The sequence below is a fragment of the Plectropomus leopardus genome, chromosome 17 (assembly GCF_026936395.1).
Source record: "Plectropomus leopardus strain MGB_pleo_1.0 chromosome 17, ASM2693639v1, whole genome shotgun sequence".
Classification (NCBI taxonomy): domain Eukaryota; kingdom Metazoa; phylum Chordata; class Actinopteri; order Perciformes; family Serranidae; genus Plectropomus; species Plectropomus leopardus.
In genome coordinates, this window is record NC_142192.1 from 20,205,184 (window position 1) to 20,230,696 (window position 25,513).

Sequence of the window (25,513 nt, forward strand, 5' to 3'; positions counted from 1 at the left end):
GGAAAAGAGCTAGAACAAATGTGTGCGGGCTGAGCTTTGTCAGCAGGAGATCTAACCGCCATTCACGTCCACAATTCTCAGTTCTGGTACTGATGTGACAAAATCATGCATAAAGGACTGAAGTCACTTCATTCATGCTTCACAATCACTGGATTATATATCAGCTGCTTGGCTACCAGCTGACTCGTAATGCCAAATCATATTCATGCAGATATACAGTAAAGCCATTATAATCTGACACTTCTCACTATTAGCCTTCTCCACTGTGTTTAAGTGGGATTAGTTCTACTGTACAAGAAGAAAGAGCAGAGTCTATTCAACCAAATTCAACTGTATAACCATTTGCTAAAAATGGCCAATTCCTTGATATGTGACTGATGAGTCTTCATGCAGTGGCAGATAATTGTGAAATGTAATTGACTCTTTGCTAAGCCCCGCCCATTTGCAATGGTCTATCAAGCTGTCAGAGTGAGAATGGACCCCACACTGTTACTAACTACACTAAAGGGCTGTACCCGACTCAGGATTATGTCAGTCGAATTGCATTTGGCAGTTCAATATGAATATTGGACGATTTGTTTTGTTTTCTATATGAGGTTTTTAAGTCTGGACAGGCTCTGCGGGACAGTCAGTGTGAAAGCAGCATTCACATCAAATAGTAAACAAGCTAACAGCTAACAACGGATTGCAAATGAACAACATTTTTTTGCCAACACTAGATATCAAATAAAAGCCAGAGATTGCAGTGTATTAACTTGCTGTGAGCTGTAAATTCACTTGATGATTGATGATTCAAGTCTCTGACTTTCAAGGGGCAGGCCTAATTACTTCCTAAACGTAATCTTAATATGTTTGGAATAAAGCTGCTGAATGGTTTCAGTGCCAAGACTAAACTTCAGCTCTGACTGATGATTTTTCCCCTGCAGCAGTTTGTCACTTGGGCAGTGGATAATTGATTTGTCAGTCCATTCACAGCTGATCAGATCCTACGGATGGGTAAGAGAGCAGTTTGTACGTGAATATAAACTTTTAGACCTAGCAAACTGAATAGTTAAGTTTCACTTTCAGTGCACCCGATGTTCTGCTGCGTCGTCACTGCCCTAAGTGTGCAATGAATAACCGAGTTACATACACTCCAAAAGCACTCCTAACAACCAGTCCAGCTGCAAACATTTATTTGTGGCGGCGTCCTGTCACAAATAAATGAATGTGTGTTATTGCTATTGCTGGATGTTAATGTTTTTTTTTCTTTTCCATTTAAGACATGTTATGTCATGTTCACATAAATACTCCAGTCTGCATACAGTAACATCTGATTTAAAGCAACAGTGGAAGCTCACATTCTACAATATGTACATTAGTTTCTTTGTTGAAGGTACATTCTTTTTGTACATTATTTATGTATGTCGGGGTCCTGGTGTTTGATAAGCATTTCCTGAGAACAATGAAAATTCAGTAAAAGAATATTTGATTTGTTAAGAAATCAGATTTGTAGGTGAAAGTGGTGAGTTTATTCATCCATTCCATCCCTGCCTGTGGGCTTGAGGTGGAATAACAGGGAGCAGAGAGGGCTGCGAGTTCAGATAGAGGAGTGTTTCTTTTACAATGTGAGCGTTCTGAATTGTGTTTTATTCAAAGAGGTTATGGTCTCCCGCTTGTCAAACCAGTTCCATCAAACTAATCCTGCTGTGTCAAGGCCTCAGGACCCAACAAGTAAAAGAGAGGGGGGAGGAGTGTTCACGGTTCAAAGTTTTGTCCTCATCCCTAAAGGCCTGTCAGCGCTGACGACACGGGTGCAGATTCAAGCCGTCTTTCTTTCTGGTCATTTCAAGGCTTATGCAAAATAATGTTAAGATGTCATTTTCTAAAGTGTTCTGCATACTGGCTGCAAAACTTTACCTCTGCTGTTGCTGTTACTAGTCAAACAGATAGTTCTGGTTTTATTTGTCCACGTTTTAAGATGTCTCTGAGATATCTGTCTCCACCTTAATATAATGCGGGTGAATGTAAGATTCCTTGTAAGGCTCAGAGCATAAAAACATTACATCTAAAGTCAAAATCCACCAATCTGTTAAACTAATGATTTTTTTTGTCATGCAGAAATACTCTATATGTCCATTTTCTTCAGTTCTGGGAACCTAATTCTACACAGGGTGGCAACTGATGACAATTTTAATTGTCGATTCATCTGTAGATTAATGTCTCGATTAATAGACTGATCGTTTGGTCAATGAATTGTGAAAAGCAGTGTTTTTCAAAGCCTAAGATGACGTCCTCAATTGTCTTTTTTCTCCAAAACCCAAAGATATAAAGTCTACCGTCATAGAGTAAATAATCAGAGAATTTTGACTTTTTTCCTTTAGTGATTAGTGATTAATTTAAGTGGCAAAAGTGTGATTAGTCCAGACATAAGTGCACATTGTTTGGTTGAACAAAGCCATTGCAGCAGTGGGAAGTGCCATTTTAAAACTCTGTGTAAACAACAGACAACACAAAACAGCTTGTAACAAAAAAAAATTAAAAAAGGAAAAAAACACGAACTATTGGACCGACATTGAAGTCCAGGCTATGCTGAGCATATATGTGGAAACACATGATTTTGACTCATCAAAGTTAAAGTGATGCTGCCAGTCAGCTTACAGTACCTCACTTTTGGCGTTTCGATTGGCAGTATGAACGCAAACTGTAAAAAAAAAACCTTGAAAAAACAAACCTTGAAGGAATGTAGTTGCTGGAGGAGCTCCCCAGTGAGCATTTCTCTCACAGAGTCCCCAGAACTTTTTGGTCCCAAAAATGCCTAATGATCAGATAATGTGGCACTGCTGGAAAACAGCACTGGGTTTAAAAGTATATTGATATACTTTAAGTATAACTGACCATCCTGAGTCTCATCTTCTCTCACCAGTAAATCTCCTGACAATTTATAACATCCAGCAGTGGACAAGCTGGAAATTAACAAATGTTAATAGTGGGGCTAATTTCCACTTGCACACGTGCTGTGTGTGAAGTGTTTTCTGGATTCATATTTTCATCTAGTTAGCATGAATGGAAATATAGGCTGCTGTAGGGGGAGAATGCTACTTTCATTATTTTGGTTGTGCAATTTTTTCTTGTCTTCTGACATAAGAATAATGTCCTCTGCTACTTCAAATTTGCCCATTCAAAGTGCTTTGCAGTTCATTAAACTGATTATAATTAGGTGATCAATTTTGACAGTGCTCTTAGGAAGTTGAACAAGACGTGTTTAAACACCCAGTGCTTTTTTTTCCACTCTTAATCCTGTGTGCCTGTGTTAAGTTGTCTATTTATCTCTTACTATATGCCAAATATATGTTTTAAAAAATCACTTGTATTTTACATCGAAATTGCTGTCTTTTCTCCTCCTGAATCACAATTTTGAAAATTTGGTGACTTATCGTGCACTCAGAGGCCTTCAACAATAGAGAATTTGGTCGACTAGCTAGCCACACCGGTCCTATAAAACTGCACTTGACTGTTTGTGGGTCGTAGCAGCTAACTGAGCAGTGAGACAGATAAAAAGAGTTGTTTGTTCTGATATCAGCCAGCAAAACCTTTGTTTTCATTTCCAAAGCAATGTGGCTGAGGTCCAATCCATTCTTCTTTCCCTCATGCTCCTCCTAATCTAACAACGGGGGATGTTCCGCCTCGACAAGACGAAGCAAAATGATTATTTACATAGAAACAGTTGTGTGTTAAACATCCTGTTTTGTCATGCAAGTGCATTGCCTTTCAATACAGCAGGTATACACGTCGTTACTGATATTGTAACATCTCTGACATACACACCATCTGGGACAAAACGTACTTCAAAGCCTGTTAACACACCGTTTCGAGGAAACGTGGCTTCGTATGGTGCTCAACTCTAAGTCCATCCCTGTTTTACCAGTCCAATCAAACGCCAAGGATCTGATTTAAATCTCCCCTTTTTTCAAATATTCAATGTGAAAAGTACAGAGGCTAAAAACACTTCGGCATGTAGCCGCAGGAAGTAACTTGGAATACAGTTCAATACAATACATCCTTAGCTACAACAAATGCTTTGCCGATACTGACACGTAATTTACCTAATTTAGTGTCAGACTCTCTTTAAGCCTTTCTTCCTGATAAGTCTGTCTTCCTTATTTTTGGGTTGCTTTGGAGTGTAGACAGTTGTTGCCACTGCTAAAATAGTTATTTTATCTGCAGGATTCTCTGCCATAAAATCTGGCTTTGACTGAAGGGACATGCACACACATCTCTATTTGTAGAACAGCCAATAGGACTGCCCTGTCTTTGAAATGACCTGCGATCAGTCAAAGTCTCCAGTCACCGGCCAGATTCTATAAAGCCAGAAAACAGAGCCAAAGGGCAAAATTCAAATTTTTTCTCAGTCCACTTGAATTACAATATGCTTAGATTATTATAGGATTTTTGCCAAATTTTGCCAGACTAAAACTGCCTACTGTATCTTTATCAGTGTGTTCATGGGACAGGGATATTGTTTCTGGAGAAATGTTGCTGCTGAATCAGATGGTATTTCTTAAGTTGTCTGCAATAATTTCCTCTTCCGTGAGAAAGTCTGATGCACTTGATCAGGTCTGAAACATCAGCTGCAGGAAATGATGCTAAAATACAAAGGTTCACAGATAGACAGATATTTGATCGTCAGCAGTTTTTCATGCTTGGGAAACTGAATACTACTTCTATATATTCAGCATTTACTTTATACGTCCATCACTGTAATGAACAGCAGAGAGAGGACAGAAATTATGCTCCTATAAAGTTACAGGAACTTTAATCAGATTCATTCTGGTGTCTTTAAAACAGTCCCACGGTACCTGGGACGTTTTGTGTTTTCATCTGGAGTTTCAGAAGGCAATGTTAAAGATGTCAGGAAGTGTAGGGGTGACTGAATGTGAAGGCTGCCTTGACTTTGGAGGATTTCTTGACTTTGGGTCAACACAGATGAAACTGTCATCTGTTGCATATGCATGTGCTTCTGGAGGCCCATATGCCTGCACCCTGTTTTAACAATTCAAATCAGCTCTGTCCATACAGCAAATCTGCCGAGGCTGGCCGACACACTTACTTAACACTGCTAAAAATGCCACTACTACCTGCTGTATTAATGTTATTCTCGCTCTTTGCGCATCTGCTCTCCCGCTAGAATGATAAGTGGATTGACAGAAAATGGAAAAAAAGCCCTTAACGATCTTTAAAAAATGCCAAACATTCTCTGATTTCAGCTTCTCAGATGTGAAATTTTACTGCTTTTCTCTGTTTTATAATATTGCAAATTGCCAATATTTTACATTTACATTTTACAGATAATTTTACTGAAACAATAATTTGATCTACAAAATATAATAAATAACATATAATAAAAATATAATAACACTAACTGGCTGTCAGATGAGCAAAAAACACTAATGACACACTAACCATAAAATAAAAACAACTCAAAGAATGAATGAATAAAATAATGCGCATTACAATTTTCCCACAGTGCCTGCTGACACCTTCTAAGGTCTGGTTTAGTTTGGCAAAGAGTCCAAAACCTCGAGACATTCAGAAAATAAAGTAAAGCAGTGGATATTAGAAAGTGCTCTTATCCCAGGTCATCAGATAATTTTCTCATACCTTTTATACTTATGCCGATGTAGCGCTGTAGTCAACAACAAAAAAAGACTGAAATTCTACCTACATAAACCAATGGAGTGATTGATGAGGAAAAAAATCTACCTCTTCTAGACTAACTTAATTGCCACAGTGCAGTGAGTGCACTCTACTTGTAGAATACTAGCGTTGTTGGCTTTCTAGCACAAATATTCGATGATTCATTTTGTTTTCCATACAAAGTTTTAACAGGCTCAGCAGGACACTCAATGTGACAGCAGCATTCATGTAATTTAGTAAACAAGCTGGATTGCAAATGCGCAACAACATTTTTTGCCGACACTAGATATCCACAAAAGCTAGAGACAGCAGCACATTAACTATATGTGCGCTGTAAATTCACCACCTTTTCACCCTATGGTGTGGTGTCTCTCTCCCTCTGTGCCGCTGCAGCATGTCCACAGCTGCAAAGAGCATCAGAAAAGTCGAGAGCACTTACTCTGCAGCAAAATCTGGGGACCAAAATGTCCCCAAAAGTATACTGCACAGAAAAAATTTTAATTGATTTTTAATTTAATTAAAGCAACGTCAGTCAACTGAGGGTCTCAATGATTCAAGCCTCTGACTTTCAACAGTCAGCTCTGGTGTCCACCAAAGACTTTTTTCTTCTGTAACAGAACTCAACATATTGCTTGCCCTGAGCAAGTTAACTCTATATTCAGGCAAGTGGAATGCCTCGAGTGAAAAATAAATCTGTTCTCCAGTGTAACATTATCTGAAAATAAATCGTGCACTATAACGGTTTAAAGTATTCCACCTGCACACAAGTGTCACCAGCAAGCCTTCAAAAGGACTAAAGACAACAATCTGACATACTAGACCTTATTCAAGGGTCTGTACTGTTAAAGTTGAAAAATGGTTGTAGTAAGGTTTAGGTGATGAGATTAATTTGTTTGTTTTAAAAAAAGAAACAACAGGGCGCCTGGTGGCTCAGTAGATAAAGCGGTGCCCTGTATACAGAGGTTGTGTTCTTGCCGCAGCGGCCGTGGGCTCGATTCCGGCCTCGGCCCTTCGCTGCATGTTGCGCCCTCTCTCTCTCTCTCTCTCTCTCTCTCTCCCCCGCATCACACTCAAACTGTCCTGTCTATTAAAGGCAATAAAAGTCCAAAAATAATCTAAAAAGAAACATAAAGTTTTGGGTTAAAATAAGTATGTAAGGTGATGTAAATATGTCACATGAATGACGGGCAGACATAAGTTTTTGTAACGTTATGTCAATATTTGTGCCTGGGAAGGGGATAAATATTATAATGTGAGAAGCTAGGACCAGGATTATTTTGTGTATTGTCCGTATTTTTTTGCCTTAAAAATGATTCTAATGATTAATCTATTACTAAAAATGTTACTGGTTAGGTTTATGTCGACTGATAATTTAAGCTCCAAAATAACCGTTGGTTGCTGATAGTCCTAGTTCAGTCACTCCAAAAATCAATGAGAATTGCCACTAAACAAAAGAAAATCTATATTGGGGCGCCCGATAGTTCAGATGGTAGAGTGGGCGCCCCATGTACAGAGGATGTGTCCTTGCTAAAGCAGCCGCAGGTTAGATTCCAACCTTGGCCCTTTGCTGCATGTCAGTCCCTTTTCCTCCCCCTTTCATGCTTAAGCTGTCCTATCAAACAGACGCAAAAAGCCCCAAAACATCTTTTAAAAAAAAAGGAAAAGGAAAACTATATTGAACACAACAGCAAATATTTTTAAGAAAAAATAGTTTCCAACAAAGAATGTCCTCAGTGAAAAAGGCCTGGACCGTGCCATTCTGCTAATCTAAAAAGTAAATGAATTATGAAAACATTCTTTGCAACATTATAATTTTTTCCTCCTTTCTTATGTTTTGTGCAGATGCATCTGCAGAATTGCAGGTCTGTACAGCTGCACAGTCAAGCTTATTATTACAGTACAGTCCTATTGAGACAGAGAACATTTAAGTCCCGCGCCCTCTGTGGGGGTGGACGATGACGACAATTCAATGCTCTGCATTGACTTTGTATCGTGTGAAGGTGCCTACTTTTTGTCTGCTAGCAAACAAAAAAAATATCTAAAAGCTTCTGGGGGATAGAGTGCATTTACCAAAAGTTTCCAAAACTAGGTTTTTATAAGCTGCCAAACTGAAAAACTAAGTTTTTAAGAGAACAAAACTGGATACAGAAGTATTCAGTGCACCTTAGCAGCAAGTATTTTGCTGCCTCTATAATATCTGGCTGAACCTCAAAAAGGAAATAAGCTTTACTGTACCTGTGGTCTATCACAGACTAATTAGGCTAGGGGTTTTATTCAGAACATTGATAGCTTTTTTATTGCTTATACTTTTCTCCACACATTTGACAGCTAGATAGATTGATAAATACTTTATTAATCCCAACAGGGAAATTACTGTATCCAGCAGCTCATAGACATAAAAACATAGTCACATAAAAAAAAAAAAAACACGAGCAACTGCATTGAAAATTCAATACATAAATAAATGAATAGCTGTGTGTCATTTGTTATTGTCCTAAAATTAAGCTGGAAGAAACCTAGAAGGAGGCCAGGAGAGACACAAGTGAGGGAGGCGAGGAGCCACAATAGCTAAATGGAAAGCAATCTTTTTTTTATGCAACAACTGTGTTAAACAGGCATATCATATTGTCTCATATCAACTGCAGTTCCCTAAATCTAATCTGCAAAAGTGGCAAAAATAGTATCAATATCCAGTGAATCAATACAAATTTGTATCGTGATAAAACTGAAAATGTTACAGCGGCTACTAGGGGTGTAAATCACTACACCCCTAGTAGCCGCTGTAACATTTTCACTGGCTTTAATGTTTTTTCTCCTGTTTATTAACCTCGTTTGTCAGTGTGTCCATGATGTCACCAGAAGACAAAAAAAAAAAAAAAGATAGGAAAGCAGATTGTCACCTATTTCTTTTGACACTAAATAAAAAAAAGGGCTTCAATTTTGGTGAAAAAGGGATATATGGTAAAAAAAAAAAAAAAAACCCTAGACTTCTACCATTTCTAGGAAAACCTCCAAACTCTGCACTACTCTCACTAAATAGTTATCTCCAGGGATGCGACTGGCCTTCTGTGCAGTGTGAAAATATTATATTGCTGCATATGTACATGTGAATGTGCATGAGAGTTTTTTAGACAAGTGCTTCACAAGCACATCCTCATAGCCTACAAAGCACATACACTCTGTCCGTCTTTGAGTCTATTTGTAGCTCTAATTGGCACATTCACTGGGCAGTAAAAGGCTCTTCTTGCTGGCTAAAAGCCTACAGCTGTACGCCATGCTTGGATGCATCCATCCAATAGAAGGGGCTTGCCCCTCGCACCACAGACAACAATGCCTTCACCATGGAGACAGAAATACAACACACACACACAAAAAAGGAAACTTTAATCCGCTGCTTAATCCTCCTGAGTCAGGATGTCACAAAAATCAAGGCCATTTCTGACATGAATTGAACTGTTTTTACATGAGCACTCCGTGGAGTGAGCGTCATATTGTGTGTGCGACAATGATATCTCTGAATTCGCTGCCTGTATTTGTCATTAGGGAGGGACAATCTGCACTCAGGGTGCTCAGGCCCTTAACCATGTGATCCAGTGATGTGATGACTCTTCACTTAGGCAACTACATGAACATGAACAGTGCAAATAAATTCCATCCTTTTTTTCCAGTGGGTTTCCCTTAAACTAAGGCCAGAGCAGCGAGGTCAGAGGTCGCAACAGGCCTTTACGATGAGGCTTATATTGGCACATAACTGCATGGGAGCCTGCGGAGAACTTAGTTTGACCCAAAGCCTAGTGAGTGAGCTGATCACCACCTCCCTCTGGGCCAAAAACTCCAAAGGATTCCTAGCATACCAGCGCTTCAATTACAGCGGCTGGGAGGAGAGAGGACATCACAGTGCAATCTGGCTGCATGGGAGAAAACGGCATCGCCTGGGAAGGAATCGTACAGGCTGACTGCAAGGAATACATGTGCAGTTCTCCACAGGGTTTCACTGTAATCCATTTCGGTTCCCACAAAGTAATATAAAGCTTTACTTTTTCATTTTCAGCCAAAAACATTACAGGATTATTTAATTATGCTTTTAAAGGCACAGCAGACTATTTTCTGACTCGCCTGCTGAATATTGTTTATATATGTGTCTACGTGCATGCGGGCGTGAGCGGTTGCCTAGCAACAGCTGCTGTAAGTGGGAGAAGACAGACAAGTGCTGGCAGAGCAGATGTTGGAAGGAATTTCTAAAAGTAGAATGTTTGAGAATAGCAGACTGAGTGGAGGTTCTGTCCTGTCTTAAAGAAACAATTCACCCATATTAAAAAAGTAAATAAATAAATATTTTCTTTCAGTTTTGGTTTTACTTAATTTGTAAGGGTAGGCATTCCAAAGCCAGCACAAATGAGATTTTAAGATGTTTTTTTTTTCTCGGCCGGTGGGCAGTGCTTGCTTTTGGGTCCACTGTTTCCACATGGCGGCCAGCTCATAAACTGTCTCATTTTACAGCTAAACAGTTCGCAGGCTGCTCTCTCTGAATTGACAAGTGATTGGCCAAAGGTAGAGCATGCAAACTCCACAAAGAAAGGCCCTTAAAATCCTTCTTGCTGCAAGACAATGGTGCGAAGTAGTACTGAGGCTCCATGCCACACAAAATGTCAAAAGAAAAGGACACAAAAGGCCGAAAAGAGTGCAAACCTGTAAATGCAACTCCTAGTCTGAACCTTGGAGAAAGCTTGTTATTATACATATCAAATAAAACTAAAATGTATTAATAAAAATAAAAAAAGCGGTCATTTTCTTAAGTGGTCAGACATTTACTTCAGGTAAGGCTTCGAAGGAAAAACGTGTTTAATCTTAATGATTAGATCAGCTTTAGATCAGGAGTTCAAAAACAAAGCTCTTTATCTTAGTCAGCCACAACACTTTCACTTCAGTGTTTAATAATAACTACTCTGAGTGAGAATGCCCTCTGTGTCGGCGTCACAGAGAGAAAACACAGCATGCCACAGTCTGAGGAGGTACCGGAGTCCTACCTTGCAGCCCTCACAAGCACTGACACCATAGTGGTATCCTGAGGACTTATCCTGGCAGACGAAGCAGGGCTTGTAGACTCTAGGAGGGGCCGGCGGGGACGGCGGGCTGGGGACGAGCTCCTCAGAACTGGTGCTCTGCGTTTCAATGGCTGCGGGGAATGCAAACAAGAGAAGAAAGGAGATGAGGAGGCTTGGTTTCAAATGACTGAATGATTCATTAAGACATCTGGAACTCGAAAAGAAAATTTACATTTAAAAAAAAAAGTTTTCTCAAAATTTTAAAGGCCCAGACATCACTGTACACAAGTTTCTCGATAGTATTAAATATCTTACTCTCAGGTGAGAAAAATTTGGTCTTTGGTCTTTGGTTAAGTCCATCTAAGACTGCTTGCCATGCTAGCAGTTTTAGAGATCATAACAGTCAATTGGTTGCTCAACTATTCAGTTAGCAGGTCCACTGCTCTGGTTCAGGGCAACAAGATCTCATCCCTTCTCATCATATTCTGATGCTTGGTCGACTGACATGAGGTGAGTCGTCATCCACTGGTGACTCATTTACAAAAAAACTTAAAATTGACTTTTAGTTTCATACAGCACACAAACTGGCCTGTCCAGGGTGTACCCCGCCTTCCGCCCAATGACAGCTGGGATTGGCTCCAGCCCCCCCGCGACCCTTACGAGGACAAGCGGTTACAGAAAATGACTGACGGCACACAAACTCTCCTGGGTCAAAGTCCAGTGCTTGTTGGATCCATCTATCTCCATTTCCATCCACACTAAGTGGACTGTTGCACTTTTACCTATGTCTGCAGTTTTAAAAGCCTAATAATGATGCCAATGAGTTTTAACTTTACTTAACTGAAACCCTGGTACATCTCATACAGATGCTGGAGGGTGCCCTGACTGTTATTATAGTGATGCTGGGGACGGCGAGCAAGCAGCTTATTTTGATGCCCTGGGAGTGAGACCAGACTGTCCGGGGAAAAACTGAGCAAAGACCGGATGGATTGCCCTTGGTAATTCATGTTTCCCTCTAAATAAGTGGTAACCATGTCTGTTATCCCCCCTGAACCGTTGCTGGTTAAAGTTTTACCTGAATTTAATTATTTAATTATTTTTTATTTTCTATTTTTTACGGATCTAACTGTTAATCCAAACAGTGTTAGATTATTTAGCCACAGGTAAAAATGTTCTGAGCCTGTAATGACCTTTAGTTTGTAAGGTTGCAAATCCCTACATGATAATGTTAACGTACAAGATCAAAACATAGGCTAATGGCATTAAGTAACATTAGCACTGCTTTACTGTCTCTCTTATGTGAGTGTAAAACTCATATTCCCCAGCATTCACAGGCTGGGGGACAACTACATAAGTAGTGTATTGAAGTAGTAGGCTGCTGGGGGAAAAAACACTCCAATATTTTCACATTTTCACCTGAAAGCAGGTAGAGGACATTAAACAGTTGTTTTTATGGGTGATGTGCTCATAATTTGCAAATACAAAAGCACTTATAGGACCCTACTTCAAGTTACAGCAATCATAACACATTTAGCATCTTGAAGTGAAAATGTACCAAACCAAAAAAATAGTAGACCAAAATATTTGCAAAGTCCAAACCTCAGCCCACGTGCGCACACAGCCTGCATAGAAAATGGAGAACAGTCTCTCCAGCATCTCTACTGATTAGATTACTTTCTTCCGTACTTCATCAGAGTAAACTCAATTACTGATGGTAAAGGACAAGCTCTTATAATTACTGGACCCTCGTCCTTGCATGGAATTCCCTGGCGGTTTAATCTAATCTTCCGCTACATTCACCCTGTGTGACTTTTTGCGCGTGTCGAATTTGCAGCTTTGTGTTCGGCAACTTCAGTGGCTCCAGGGAAGACTTAACAAGTCTACAGCACATACAGTACCGTACGTGAGGATGGATGTTACCTCTGCAAGAAGGGATGAGAAAGTAAGATGACCACCAAGGTTAATTAGAATGAGATGATTTATAAATCTATCGATTCCCACTCTTATCTGAGGAGCAGTTTGGCCAGCAAGGAGCAGTCTCTGCGACTTGTTATGAAACAGTGACAGCATCAACTGCTTAAAAAGTTCTGCAGAATCTTTAAGTAGACTTGCATAAAGCTGACATAATGGTGCTGCGTTAGGATTTAGGAAAGTTTGCTGGTTTGAATTTCAAGTGGTATTCATCTGAGAGTAAACAACTTCTGTAGGGAAAGTCAGCCATGTTATTTCTCCGGTCTTTAAACAGCTCCGGCGCGACCTGGTTTCATTGATGAGGACAGACAGACAGACAGACATTTGTTTCCATTGAAGTCAGGTCATCTCATTGCTCCAAATGGCCTCCCTCTGCTGCTGGCACAGAGCAGTCAGAGGCAGCTTGCACATAAAGCAGATGTATGGTGAGACACCATACTGGAGGCGAGCCAGTGGTCCGACACACAAAGCCATCTGATAGGGGAGAGAGGGGGGAATAGATGCTATAGCATTTGTGTCTATGCAAATGTATAATTAACAGTGTTGGGGAGCAAAAATTATATGTTACATAATTAAATGTTATCTGCATATTTTCACAGTGCAGGAATTCCTTCTTTTGGCATATTTCAGGATAATGTGGTTCAGCAAAGCGAGTGTAACACCATCAAGGGTAGTTTGGCTCACAGGGAACTGTCTATGTCCAGACAGACTTCATTCATTTGGCAGTATGTCTTCAAATATTGAGCATTGTTTTTGATTCGTTCTCTTGTTTGAATTTGCTCTGCCCCTCTTGTCTGCCAATCAAATCAATGCACATTGTTGAAAGCAACACCAGTTTGCCGTGCCTGCAACCAGCCGACCACGCCAAGACGGGTGGGCATGATGTGAGAAAAGAGAGCCTTTCAGTACTGTGGATTTAACAATATTTTCCTTCTGAAATCAGAAAGGACCCTAACATTACTGCACAGTATAAAGCTTGTTTAAAAGCAGTGAAAATGTCGACACTGACATACTCAATGTCAAACTGCAGCTTTATTGCCCTGTTTAAAGGTCCAATTTGTAGGATTAAGGGGGATACATTGGCAGGGACAGAATATGATATTCATGACTATGTGTTCATTAGTGTATAATGTCCTAATGTTTATATCTACACACAGAGCAGGTCCTGAGTCTGCTATGTTGTTTCTACAATCGCCCAAAAAGGTCTAACCAAACACATGCTCCTGGCACATAGGAGAAGGTTTAGTTGCTTTCCATCTGCAACTTCACAACTAGATAGCACTAAATAAAACATTTGTTGGAAAAGTAATCAAAATGTAATCATATGTGTTAAATAGGGATGGGGACTGAGACCCGGTTCCAGTTGAAAACCAATTTTGAATTGTCTGAGCCATAGGAATCATATGCCCCCAGGCTTATCAATTCCTTTTATCGATGCCAGCACGTTTTTCTGACAGTTGTGCATTGCAAAACAATGACATTAAATTTGTATGTCCGAGCTGCAGCAAACTTGCAACAAGGAGGAGTCATGGCAGAGAGGAAAAAATGGCCCCAAGCAAGGCCTCATTTTACGAGGTAAGATTACAGCAGAGTGAGGCTTGATAGACTCAAAGATAATAAAACTGTTGTGTTGATGCAGAAAACCTGTGTTGGCACCCTTTTTTTCCCCAACACAGGATATTAATCAGGAATCATTGACGAAATCATGGATAATGGCATTGGCATAAAATCTTTTCAATTTCCATCATTAGTAGTAAGTAACAATACTTTGTCTAGTGTGACATTTTTGTGGCTCTGTGAATGCAGTGCAGGTGGAACGCTTCATGAGCTCCTTTTTCCTCTGCAGCAGTTTGTGCAGTTTGAGTCATGGGGTGGATAATTGATTTGTCGATCAGGTCAGAGCTGATCAGATCGATGGGAGACAGGAGTAGTTGTTGAGAAGATGAGCAATAGCAAACTGTTAGATCCAGCACTATGAACAGTTAAGTTTCACTGTTAATACGTCTGCCATTCTGCTGCTCCCTCTGTGTCCAGAGTACAATCTGTGACCCTGAATGGTGAGGCTCTAAAATTGTAAGATCAATATGTGGCTGTAGATGTTTTAATCTCGATAGCAGGCACAAATAAATGCATGTGTGGGACACCCTGGTTTCAGTACTGATACCAAAACACTACTTTTTTAAAAACCTCACTTTGAAAAGCATGTTTCTTAATCACTTGTGTTCATATTACCAAAGGCCCAAATTTGCACATCATTTCATGTGTCTCATATTAAATACTCATTGAAATCACATGCAGCAGTTTCATAGCCTTTCTTTGCACTTCGCCACATATACTGTATATGTCTCTGACGGTTGGATCACAAATCTGATTATGTCTTGGTTTTCCAAAGTAAGTGTACCACAGGGTTCATCAAAACAATTTGTGTGCTCTCCTCCATCACTGTGTTAGGATAATCCCTAATTCTAAAATCTTTGATCTCCTAATTCAGTGATCGTGTTTTGCTTGGATTTAAGAAGGGGTTCATTTTATCCACAAGCTCAGTCCCCCTCCCCGCCAGGAGGCACACCGCAATATCCCCGTCCTGTATCAAAAATGTAATAAGTGAAACTAGGTATTCACCTGAGATGATGATGAGGATGCACGACTACTGGAGCACAAAAACAATGTATATTAGTCTTCCCCAGGAGGTGCGGCACACTTTAACATACATTGAGAGGAAAAATACTTTTGTTACTGATATGCCTTTTGAGCATTTGTGATGGCTGGGTAGTCCCACACTGAGGAGAAGCAGCGCCAACAATTCAGCCCTGCTGCCTATTTGAAACCCATGGCTGCGTCTTGGAGGCAGTGTGACCACCTGCAGACAGATGGGACGCATAAACGTAGATTCATTACGCCCCTCTGTGTGTGTGTGTGTGTGTGTGTGTGTGGGAGGAGGAGGCGGGAGAAGGGGGGTGGTCAATGGGTACCTGTATGGTGGTGTATAGGCCCTATCAGGTGCAGGGGAGCCTTTTTCCATTTTCTGCGTGATTAAACTTTGAGTCGACTTCCCCGCATGTTAACATACACAGAAAGCTCCATTAGAGGAATAAAGGCTGGTGACAGACAAGCGCGCACGGCGAGTCTGGCTTCAGAGCAGGCAGAGAAAAATCTGTGGCTGCTGAACCCTTAGCCTCTGGCTGAACCTGCCGCCAGGGTCAAACAGGAAAGCACACACTCCCTGCTGGAGACTGCAGGCAGAATGGGGGGAAAGACTAGAGAAAACAGCTCCTGTGATTGGCCTGTCCGCTGGGACCGAGCCTGCTGACACCAGGAGCGCACCGATATACAGAGCAGATACTGGTTTTTATATCAGCCAGTCATTTTTAGTGATGGATTGAAAAAACACACAGCTGATGGAAGTATATGTGGATTTGTTCTCAAATTAGTTTTGACTAATAAAACTGATATAATCTGATGATTTTCTTGCCTTGCCTTTCTTTTCTTGTCTTGATCTGATAAGGTCACTGGTGTGACTCATTAAATCCTGTCAATCATGTGCCATTACTACTGATATTCACCACAGTTTCAAAACCAAAGTGATGCAATTTGCTTTTAAATGGAGAAATAAAACAATATTATCTCTTACAAATCAAAACTTTGACTGCAATAAAATGTCCTTTGTCTTTTGTATACAGCAGTATTTATAACCAGCAGCTAATTGTGGCTAATGTGAGCTAACTTTGTCAAAGTTTAGCTAAATGGCTGTTTAACTGACATGACATCCTTTATTCAGTTCAAAGATGTGATTTCTCTTCTCTGCTTTGTAAAAGAGAACTCCGGGATTTAGTCCTAAATCCCAGAAAACAGTTTGCATTTCAGCACCTCCGGTTCCCTCATCTCAAAGTCGGTGGGTTTTTTGAATGGGTTTTCAGTTAGAAGCCTGAAATCAGGTCTGTGGTTAACACAGGCGGAGAGATAATTTCACGTTTTATTCCAAAACATAAATTACGTCAATATACGGTATACCCCACTTGTGAACTCTGAAGCTTTTTGTGTCTCAAAAAAGGTGGTTGCTAACAAGTGGCTAAATAAGACTGCAAAACCTCATCGAGCCATACCGTATCTACTTTTTCTCTGTTCCAAACTATTGTTATTACATTGGCCTTTGAAAATTCAATATCTGTCCACCTATATTATCCATCCTACAGTGTAGCCCTCCCTATAGTGGGATCGCTTCACAGCCAGTATGGACAGCAGAAATCATTAAAGACCAATAACTGAATCTGCATTATGCACGTCAGTACTGTGTTAAGCTCGACAAAGAATTTAATTCAACCCACAAAAGTGAGTGAACTAGAAATGTCGGAACAATCCCTCACTGCAGAGGAAAAATGTGTCCAGGCACATATCAAACTTGTACCAGAAAGTCGGTCTGGTTTCTTCCGAATGGAGGTTTGTTTACAGCCTGTCGGATCGTGTGACTGCTCGTGTTCCTTCCATGTCTGACTTCTTTTTGTCAAAATGTTCCCAGATGTCAGCAAATCATTTGGGGAGTATAATGTTGCTATTGCCAGGAGTACTGATGGCCAAAACTATGAAAATAGGAACCAAGTTGAAACACACTTTTGGTAAATTGGCCAAACTTTTTTGAGCATTCTCACCCAGTAAAAACAAAGTGAGAAGTTCATACAAATGTGCACGTATGCACTGTGAGTACTAGTAAACACCCAAATTATTGTATTGACCACAGAATGGCCACAATTTCTCCACAAATGCAGTAAATGTGCATGCAGAAAATGTGTGCAAGAACTGAGACACAAATCTAATGCAACAGAAAATGGTCTTTACTGATAAATAGTCTACAGGCTATTTGGCAGCAACCCTTAAAATATCATGTGTCTGCTCGTGTTCCTTCCATGTCTGACTTCTTTTTATCAAAATGTTCTCAGATGTCAGCAAATCATTTGTGGAGCATAACGTTATTATTACAAAGACTTTTGATGCCAAAACAATGAAAATAAGATCCAAATTGTAATAAAAAACAAACTCTTTTAAAAAACTGGCCAAAGTTTAAGAGTATCCTAGTAAGTAAAACAAACAAGTAATTATTATTGTGCACTTTTTACTGTGATTTCTAGTAAACACCCAAATACGTGAACTGACGACAGAGAAAAATACAATTTATCCTCATTTATTCACATAATTGATATTCCTGCAAAACATCTGCGTGCAAAATGTGCCATTGTATGCACAGAATTGAGACACAAAAGTAATGCAATAGAATATGGGCATTACTGCTAAATTGTTTACTCGCGCCTCGGCAACAACCGTTAAACAATATACAGCGGGCATCTCAGTCAGCTCGAAAAACCCAAAGTGGTACGGCCCAAAATGATCAGTGTGAGACAAGATGTGAGCTTACTCGTAGGTAACGCAGAAACAATCTTTGGGGCTGCAGCGTCATCTATCCGCTCTGTGCCCTCTACGTCCTTATATCCACTTCCCCCAGTCTGAAAACCAGTGACATGTAAAACTCTCCCCACATGGTCCACATGACCAACAGATGGCAAAGAACCCCAAGCAAAGTCTGTCGCTGCACACAGGCAATTTAACACAATGATGCCGCATTCGAAATGAGGACAAAGCTGCTTTCCTGATGCAGATAATGGAAGGGAGACGTGCACTTAAAATCTTAATTTTTGTTTAAATGAAAATCAATTGAGATCCATAAATTGCAATGATTGCATAAAGGCAAACAACAAGGCAACAAATTAGAGGAGATCAGCAAAAACAGAAAGAAGGAGAGAAACGGTGCAAAAAAAAAAAAAAAGAGGAGGGATAAAGAGAAAGAGAGGCATTTCCTGAAGCCCCTCGGGATATTTGTGTATTTGGTTTGTGTTAAGGAGAAAGCTGTGGTGATTTGGGTGTGGAGCAGTGGGCATAGCCTGGGAGGATAAGAGGAATATTACTCCCCGTCTGTGTATCCAGCCTCTCTCCTCCTCCTCCTCCTCCTCTTCCTCCTTCTCCACTCAGCTGACTCTCCATCCAGTCTGAGAGTGTTTTTCCTGCAGGTTCTCTCTGCAGGAGCGCCAAGCGCATAGCTCACATACAGCAGGCCCAGTCAGAGGAAATGGTCAAAGTTCACCCAAAGTACACCAAATTAGAAGCAGCTTTGCTCTGCGCTCCAATGTGTTTTACAGAGGTGGATATTTAGAAGAGCTTTAAACACTCGAGGAAAAAGAAAATAACAGTAAGGAGCAGTCATTTGACTCCATGTCTGGGGGGGAAATGGAAGAGGAGAGCGGAGGGGAGAGGTGAGGATCTGCTTTTCATCAGGGGTTCCATCTTTGACAGAGAAAACCCGAATTGACAACAGTACTGTGCAAGAGTCTTAGAGACCATAGATCTGTTGTTTTAGCAAAGTTGTAATGCGTACGAACAAAATGGCTTTTTCAGACTCAAGTCCATATTTAGTATGGCCCTTTAGCACCTCTTGAACTCTAACACATGGGCTGTTTTTTTTTTTCTCCTTTCTCTGTACAGTTGATACTGGCATCTTTAGCCTGTTAAAGTTGTTTTATTTTGAAATATTTTTAATACTATATACATATTTCCTGAATGTTCTGGTTATATTTTAGTAAAGAGATAGTGAAAAATAAATATGTATGATCATTATAACCTTGCTCAAATAACATAGACTTTTGCACAGTAGTGTATTTCTCAATCTTACATCGTCATGTATCATTTAGCTGACTAGCGTTTGGGTTTTGAGATTCCCACGCAGTCACGTGACCAAAACTTTTGACCCCCTCTGTGACCCGGTGGTGACCCGGGGGTGATTGCAGCATCGAGGTCAAACTACATGTTGATGGGAAGCAGCAGCAGAACACAACAGGTGCGAGCCACATCAAAGCTTTCATAAAAACGCAGCGAGAAACTAAGACAGCCATAAAAACAGGAGACGAGGGAGAAAGCTCAGGAAAGGAACACGGGGAATAAATAAGGTTGCTGAAATGTGAGAGGTTTCCTTTAAATCCACACGAACTTGTGCCCATAAAAGCACAGAGCCGGTACTATTTTATTCTCCCCCTGCCAGCGCTTTTAGACAGAACTGGATTCTGGTGGCGACTGTTATGAACAGTCAGAGGAAGTGAAGCTGGGAGCTGTGGGATGGTTGTGGCAAACTGGGGAAATATCCAAATCAACAACCAGAATGTTTCAGCTGAGGGACACGTGGACAATAAAACATAAAAATAGAACTGTAAGTTACTTTCATTTTATATAGAGGCTGATAAAATTTAGTTAATAATTATTCAAATTCGAGGGCAAACATTTGCCGAAAACATTTTTATTTTTGTTCATTTTGACAATATTCCTGCTGCCATTCACAGTCTTAAAATGTATTATTTTATACAAAAAAATGATTATTTAGTGTTGATTTTACAGTGTATATAAAAGTTTTTATGATTTTTTTAAGGATATGTTATGATAAAATGTGTATTTGTTACATAAAATGAAGGTTTTTTTTCATGACAATTGCTCTAACAATTTCATTACATGCAACAAAATTCCATGATTTTTCCAACATTTTCAATGAGTTTTAATATTTCCAGGCCTGGAAAAGGTGACTGTGAAATTCCATGACTTTTCAGGTTTTCCATGACCACGGGAACCCTGAATATAGCAACTTTTACTGTAAAAACACACATTCTAGATTCATTACTCTACGGCACGGACACGCACCGCCACTATTTAAGCCTGACGAGTCTGAGGTCAGTTTTATAATTTTGTCTCCCACAGCAAAAGCCTTTATTTGTACACTTAAACAAGCTCAAACATATTAAAGTAAAGCTAAATATTTACAAAATGAGTCGATGTAAGGGTTATAAGGAATTGAAGTGGATCCTGATGGCACCAAAATCAAGCCGAGAATGTTGCATTTCTCTCGTTCACGATTACGTTGTAATAATGTATTCAGGCTTCAAGCGTTCCAATTTTAAAAACTATATGTAAAATCTACAGAAATATATGTTTATATTAATGCATGTACATATGTTTTTTGTTTTTTTGTTTGTTTGTTTGTTTGTTTTACTGTTTTTACTTGGTGTAAAGATTTTTTAAAAAAGCTTCTGGGTGTTATGAGTATGAAGCAATTCATAATTAACATGTTGATAACTTGTTTTTAAGCTGTGCTGCAGACGATTGCAGGACAAACTCCGCACAACAGATAAATAAATAAAATAGTGGACAAAATCTCCAATGACAATTTACATGAACAGATCAAAAATGCAATGAGGATCAAGCGGATATTGTTTGTTTCATTGAAAACAATTAAAAGAATGTTGTTGTTTTTTTGGTGCCCAAGAAGTGGAATTAAAAGTCTGTTCATCTCGAATGCGTAATGCTAAAGACCACAACCCAAGTCTGAAACATTTTATTATGGACTCAGACATTTCTGAAACTGTTGGTTTATGGTGCAGCTGTTTTCCTTTTTTTCTGATCTGCTGCTACATTTTTACCCATCCAGACTTCTCAGCCTGTTGGGGTGACGTTGTCCTGAATGCCATTTTTTGGGCTCCCGAGCTTCAAATCAATGCCTGACTAAGCGCCGTGAAACAGAAATGCAGAAGCAGCATACTAGTTCCAACAAATTTAAGATTTGAGATTTTTACTTATTTTCAGAATCACTGTTTCTGTCACACAGGACGGTCCAGCTCCGGAGACGCTCTCGGCGCGAACGGTCAGTTTAGCGTGTGCTAACACAGCAGCTAACAACTGAAACCAAACATATAAATGGTCCCAACAAACTCACACCGACACCAAAATAGCTCAACTCTGTTGATGAACTCGTTAATAACTGTTAGGAAACGATAGCCATGTGATGCCCTGTCACTGTGTGTGTGCCGGCGGACTCTCACCAACTGTCCTTGGCCTGGAGCGGAGGTTTTGTGATAGAGAGAGAAAGAGAGCGGGGCCGTACGCAGCTCTACAATGAAAATGTTGCCTATTTTAAATAGTACAAAAACAGTGAAATCAATATATGGATGTTGTGGTGGCTGCCAGTAATACATCAATGAATGGGAAATTGGGAGAATTGTCATTCCTCAAATTAAAACAAAAAACAAAGCAAATAAACAAACACAAAAAAACAAAATAAAAGACAACTGGATATCTGAATCGAAAAATTGAATACCTGCCCAGTGAACAAATGTCCAAATGGTCAAATATTCAGGTTGTCCACACTACATACTGTATCTGGCAGAAACTCCCAAAAAGCTCAGACTCTGTTGCCTTTAATTATGGCATTACTTTCAGCTGCTTTCTTTTCATATTGCCTTCAGGTTCTTTTAAAACTGCCCGTGTGTACTTGCATTTACGTCATGAAAAGTGTTTTCTTTTTATGAAGGTGAAAAAGCCTCTGAAACAGCAATTAAACCATAATGACAAAGTAAAGTTCTCCACTGGAGCCAGTTTAAAAAAACATATTTCAGAGTTAGACAGCTTTTTAAAGGCTACAGCAATGACTGGGCAACACAAGCCTTAAAATGATTCATTCTTTAACACATAAAACATGAAAAGGTGTTTTTTTTTCTGCAGCTGTGGTGGAGCAGGAGCCTGTAACAGACCCTGTATTTTATATTTTATTGGAGTATCGCTGCAGATACACAGTATCAGTGTAACCCTGGTGGGACCCCAACACTGTCCTAATCATGTCGATTAAACATGCCTGGCATCAGAGAGCTCCCCTTTCATTTCACTGTTGTACATCGCTTTTTATTTCCCCCCATCCACCTTTCATTTCACACGCCCACTAAATTAGCTTGGTGTGCAAGCTGTGCTAATGGCTTTTCATGTCCATATCAGAGGCGCTTAAGCCTTGAAGACAAAAAGGCCCCAATTATCCCATAACACACATCAGCTGTTCGACACATATCACGCCAGAACATCACACTCTGTCTTTTTAAGGAACAATGGCAGCAGTGTTTATAGACAATCACCTTTCCACTTATTTGTCTGATGGCGTTTGGATTTGTTTTGATGAGACAAAATGACGTGATGCTTTTAATGTGAACTTCATTTGTTTCTTTTTACGCGGCGTGGGCATCATGTGCAGCCATTCCTCAGCCGCAAAGCCCATTTTATCTGTGTAAAGGAGGTCCTTGATCATTCTTAATTAACATCTAAACTGGTGGAGGAAGTGCATTAATGGCTTGCTCGTTGTCAATGCGGCTAATTAACACCCAGGAGGTTTCCATTATCCTGAACAAATAAATTAATAAACCAACATTTCAATGACCCTGAGAGAGGCTTTCTCAAATCAAAGTCGAATTTAAACAGCGCCTAATTTAAACAGGGAGAGGGCAGGGGGTGTCCTGTCGGACAGCACAAAGGGCCAAGGTGCAGCTCTACAGGCAGAGGACACGTCCTTTTGATTTAAAAAAAAAGTTTTAAAAAAAAAAACGTCTTCTTTTGTCCAATTTGGCGCTATGTAAGCCCTGTCCCATAAGGCCAGTGTCTCTGTGTGTGTGTGCTAAAGAGCACTAACTGTCTAACTGCATGGCTTCATTTGATTTTCATGTTGGTCAACCAATTTACATCAGACATTATGTTTAATTCACTGGGAGATGATATACGTTTTACTTTTTTATTTGTGTGACATTCTTTGACAACTAAAATAAGTTCTTTTTTTATGGAATGAAATATCTTCTGCATTTTATTTTTCAGTATTGACATGACACGAAGGGGCGTAGCTACCGCTGAGGAGGTCATTTTCCCCTTGGTGTTCATGTTTTAGGCCGATAAATATGTAAAACAATGTTTTGCCAACAGACATGTGTGGAGAAGGCAATTTTTGACCTTGATGTAAATACAAATAAATAAATAAAAAATGTGGACATCTTAATTTTGGCGTCTGGTTCATATTTTTTTGAAGGGGGTTCAGAGGGCCTTGGTCTTGAGAAGCTACAGCCTGTTACAAAGCGGCCACTGTAGCAGCTTTTCAAAATCTGTCCCCACTTTCTTTTTAAGAAGCAGCTCTTCAACAGTTTAAACCGACAGTACAGAGTCAGGGGGGGTCTTTCACATTGAAATTTATATGCATAAATAAGATTACATAATGGATAAAAACAACTGAAGTTGATCCTTAACAAACCACAAGCCGAAAGGTAAACCATTCTCCTCAGTCCGCTTAAACATTCATATTTATGTTTTATTATTTTAATTTAAGCTTTAAATTTAAGTTTTAAAGATTTTCAAAAAATATATATATTTTCAAGTGATTTAATGTGATTCATTTTATTTCTAAGGAACGTGCAGTCACTAATTTCACTATTAGTAGATTATGGATTTTATAAGCATTAAGAGATTCATAATAAACATGAGAATAAGCAGAAATTAGCAGATTTTGATCACATGTTCTTCCAAAGATTACTGACAGAAGTAATTTTAAAATTCAAACTACATGACATCAATAAAGTAATCTATGAAGACTTTATGAGGACTCTCAAATTGAAAAAAATATAGTTGAATACATAAAGGAATTATGGAAAAGGTAAAACAAATAACAAATATAAAGAAAAAAATGAAAGAGTCAGAACAAAATTTTGACAGGTTAGGGGACTGTTAAAGTCCTAACTACGGCTCTGTCAAGGAGCCCCGAGCTGCACATCAGCTTGTTAAATGGTAATGCAGAATAATTATACGGGCAAAATGAATTGGGCATTTTGTCTACAAGGATGAAATCTAATTTTTGTTATTTTGAAAATTTTAAAGAAAAATGTGCGTGATTTTTCAAATACATTTCCTCACATTTAGAGAACTCTGTACACATGACGTAAATAAAAAGCTTTTAAGTTAAAGAAATAACTTTCCCAGTGCTTTGGGACTGCCATAAATTCATTGGCAACAAAAAAAGCTATAAATTAGCAGGTTCCAACTTCTTAAATGTTATTTTCATAGGTTTCTTTTTCTCAAACAACAGTAACTGAATAGATTGAGGTTGTGGGCAGCTGCCTGGACTTCAAAAAATGCCACCTTGCACTCTAGAAATTTCTAATGTGCACTTCTTAAAGAAAAAAACACTAATTGCAGGGATAATCGGATATTTACAAGGGAATTATAGTCTGTTTTCATTGAACCCTGACCTGCAGCTGAGCGGAGTGTGAGGCAGCTCAGGTTAAAGGTGGCAGCTGTCATTTTTGCACTTTCCCTCCACTGATAAGAGCCTCTTTTGACTGAGTGCCCTTGAGCAAACACTTCCTGAGGAATGACAGCTGGAGCCTGGTCATTATCAGATGGGGATAAATCACGGAGCAGCAGCAGGGCGACAGTGAAAAACAAACACTGACAAGTGCCTCATGAGCACACAGTTAGAGGATGAAAGTGATCTCGAGCTGAAAATGATGTTTTAAAGAAATGGTGGGGAGTTATGCTGTTGACACTGTTTTTACACCTTTACAGCGTTAAATCTGAAAAGCTGATTTTACTGAAAAAAATCTAGGGAGCTGATTGCCTTAAAAAATGTTAGTAAATATAACAATTAATCTTCATTTATGTTAATTTTATATTTAACTGTTACATTTCATTAAAATTTAGTTATATTAACATCATTTTGTGAGGTTGTTGAAACTTAAAAATGGCAAGTTTAATTAAGTAAATCTTTCTAATTTTTAGCAATTTTACTGTGTATATATCTACAATCAGACAGTTACATTCCAGTCAATCATATTTTAATATTCTTAAACATGTTAACAACACACAACATGCAGATCTCCTAACTACATCATTGGAAAAATCCTCTTTGACATGATCACGTTAAGTCAGACTAACTTGGTTAA

At 39.4% G+C, this 25,513-nt stretch overlaps 1 protein-coding gene across 3 annotated transcripts in view; it reads right to left on the bottom strand.

The window, feature by feature from the left end:
• LOC121957629 (retinoic acid receptor beta-like) overlaps positions 1-25,513 on the bottom strand; it is a 195,594-nt gene that overhangs the window by 61,985 nt on the left and 108,096 nt on the right. For all 3 annotated transcript variants that reach the window (XM_088090241.1, XM_088090243.1, XM_042506318.2), the window contains one exon: positions 10,704-10,852. In XM_088090241.1, coding sequence (XP_087946367.1) covers positions 10,704-10,852 — 149 coding nt within the window. The remainder of the gene's footprint in view (positions 1-10,703; positions 10,853-25,513) is intronic.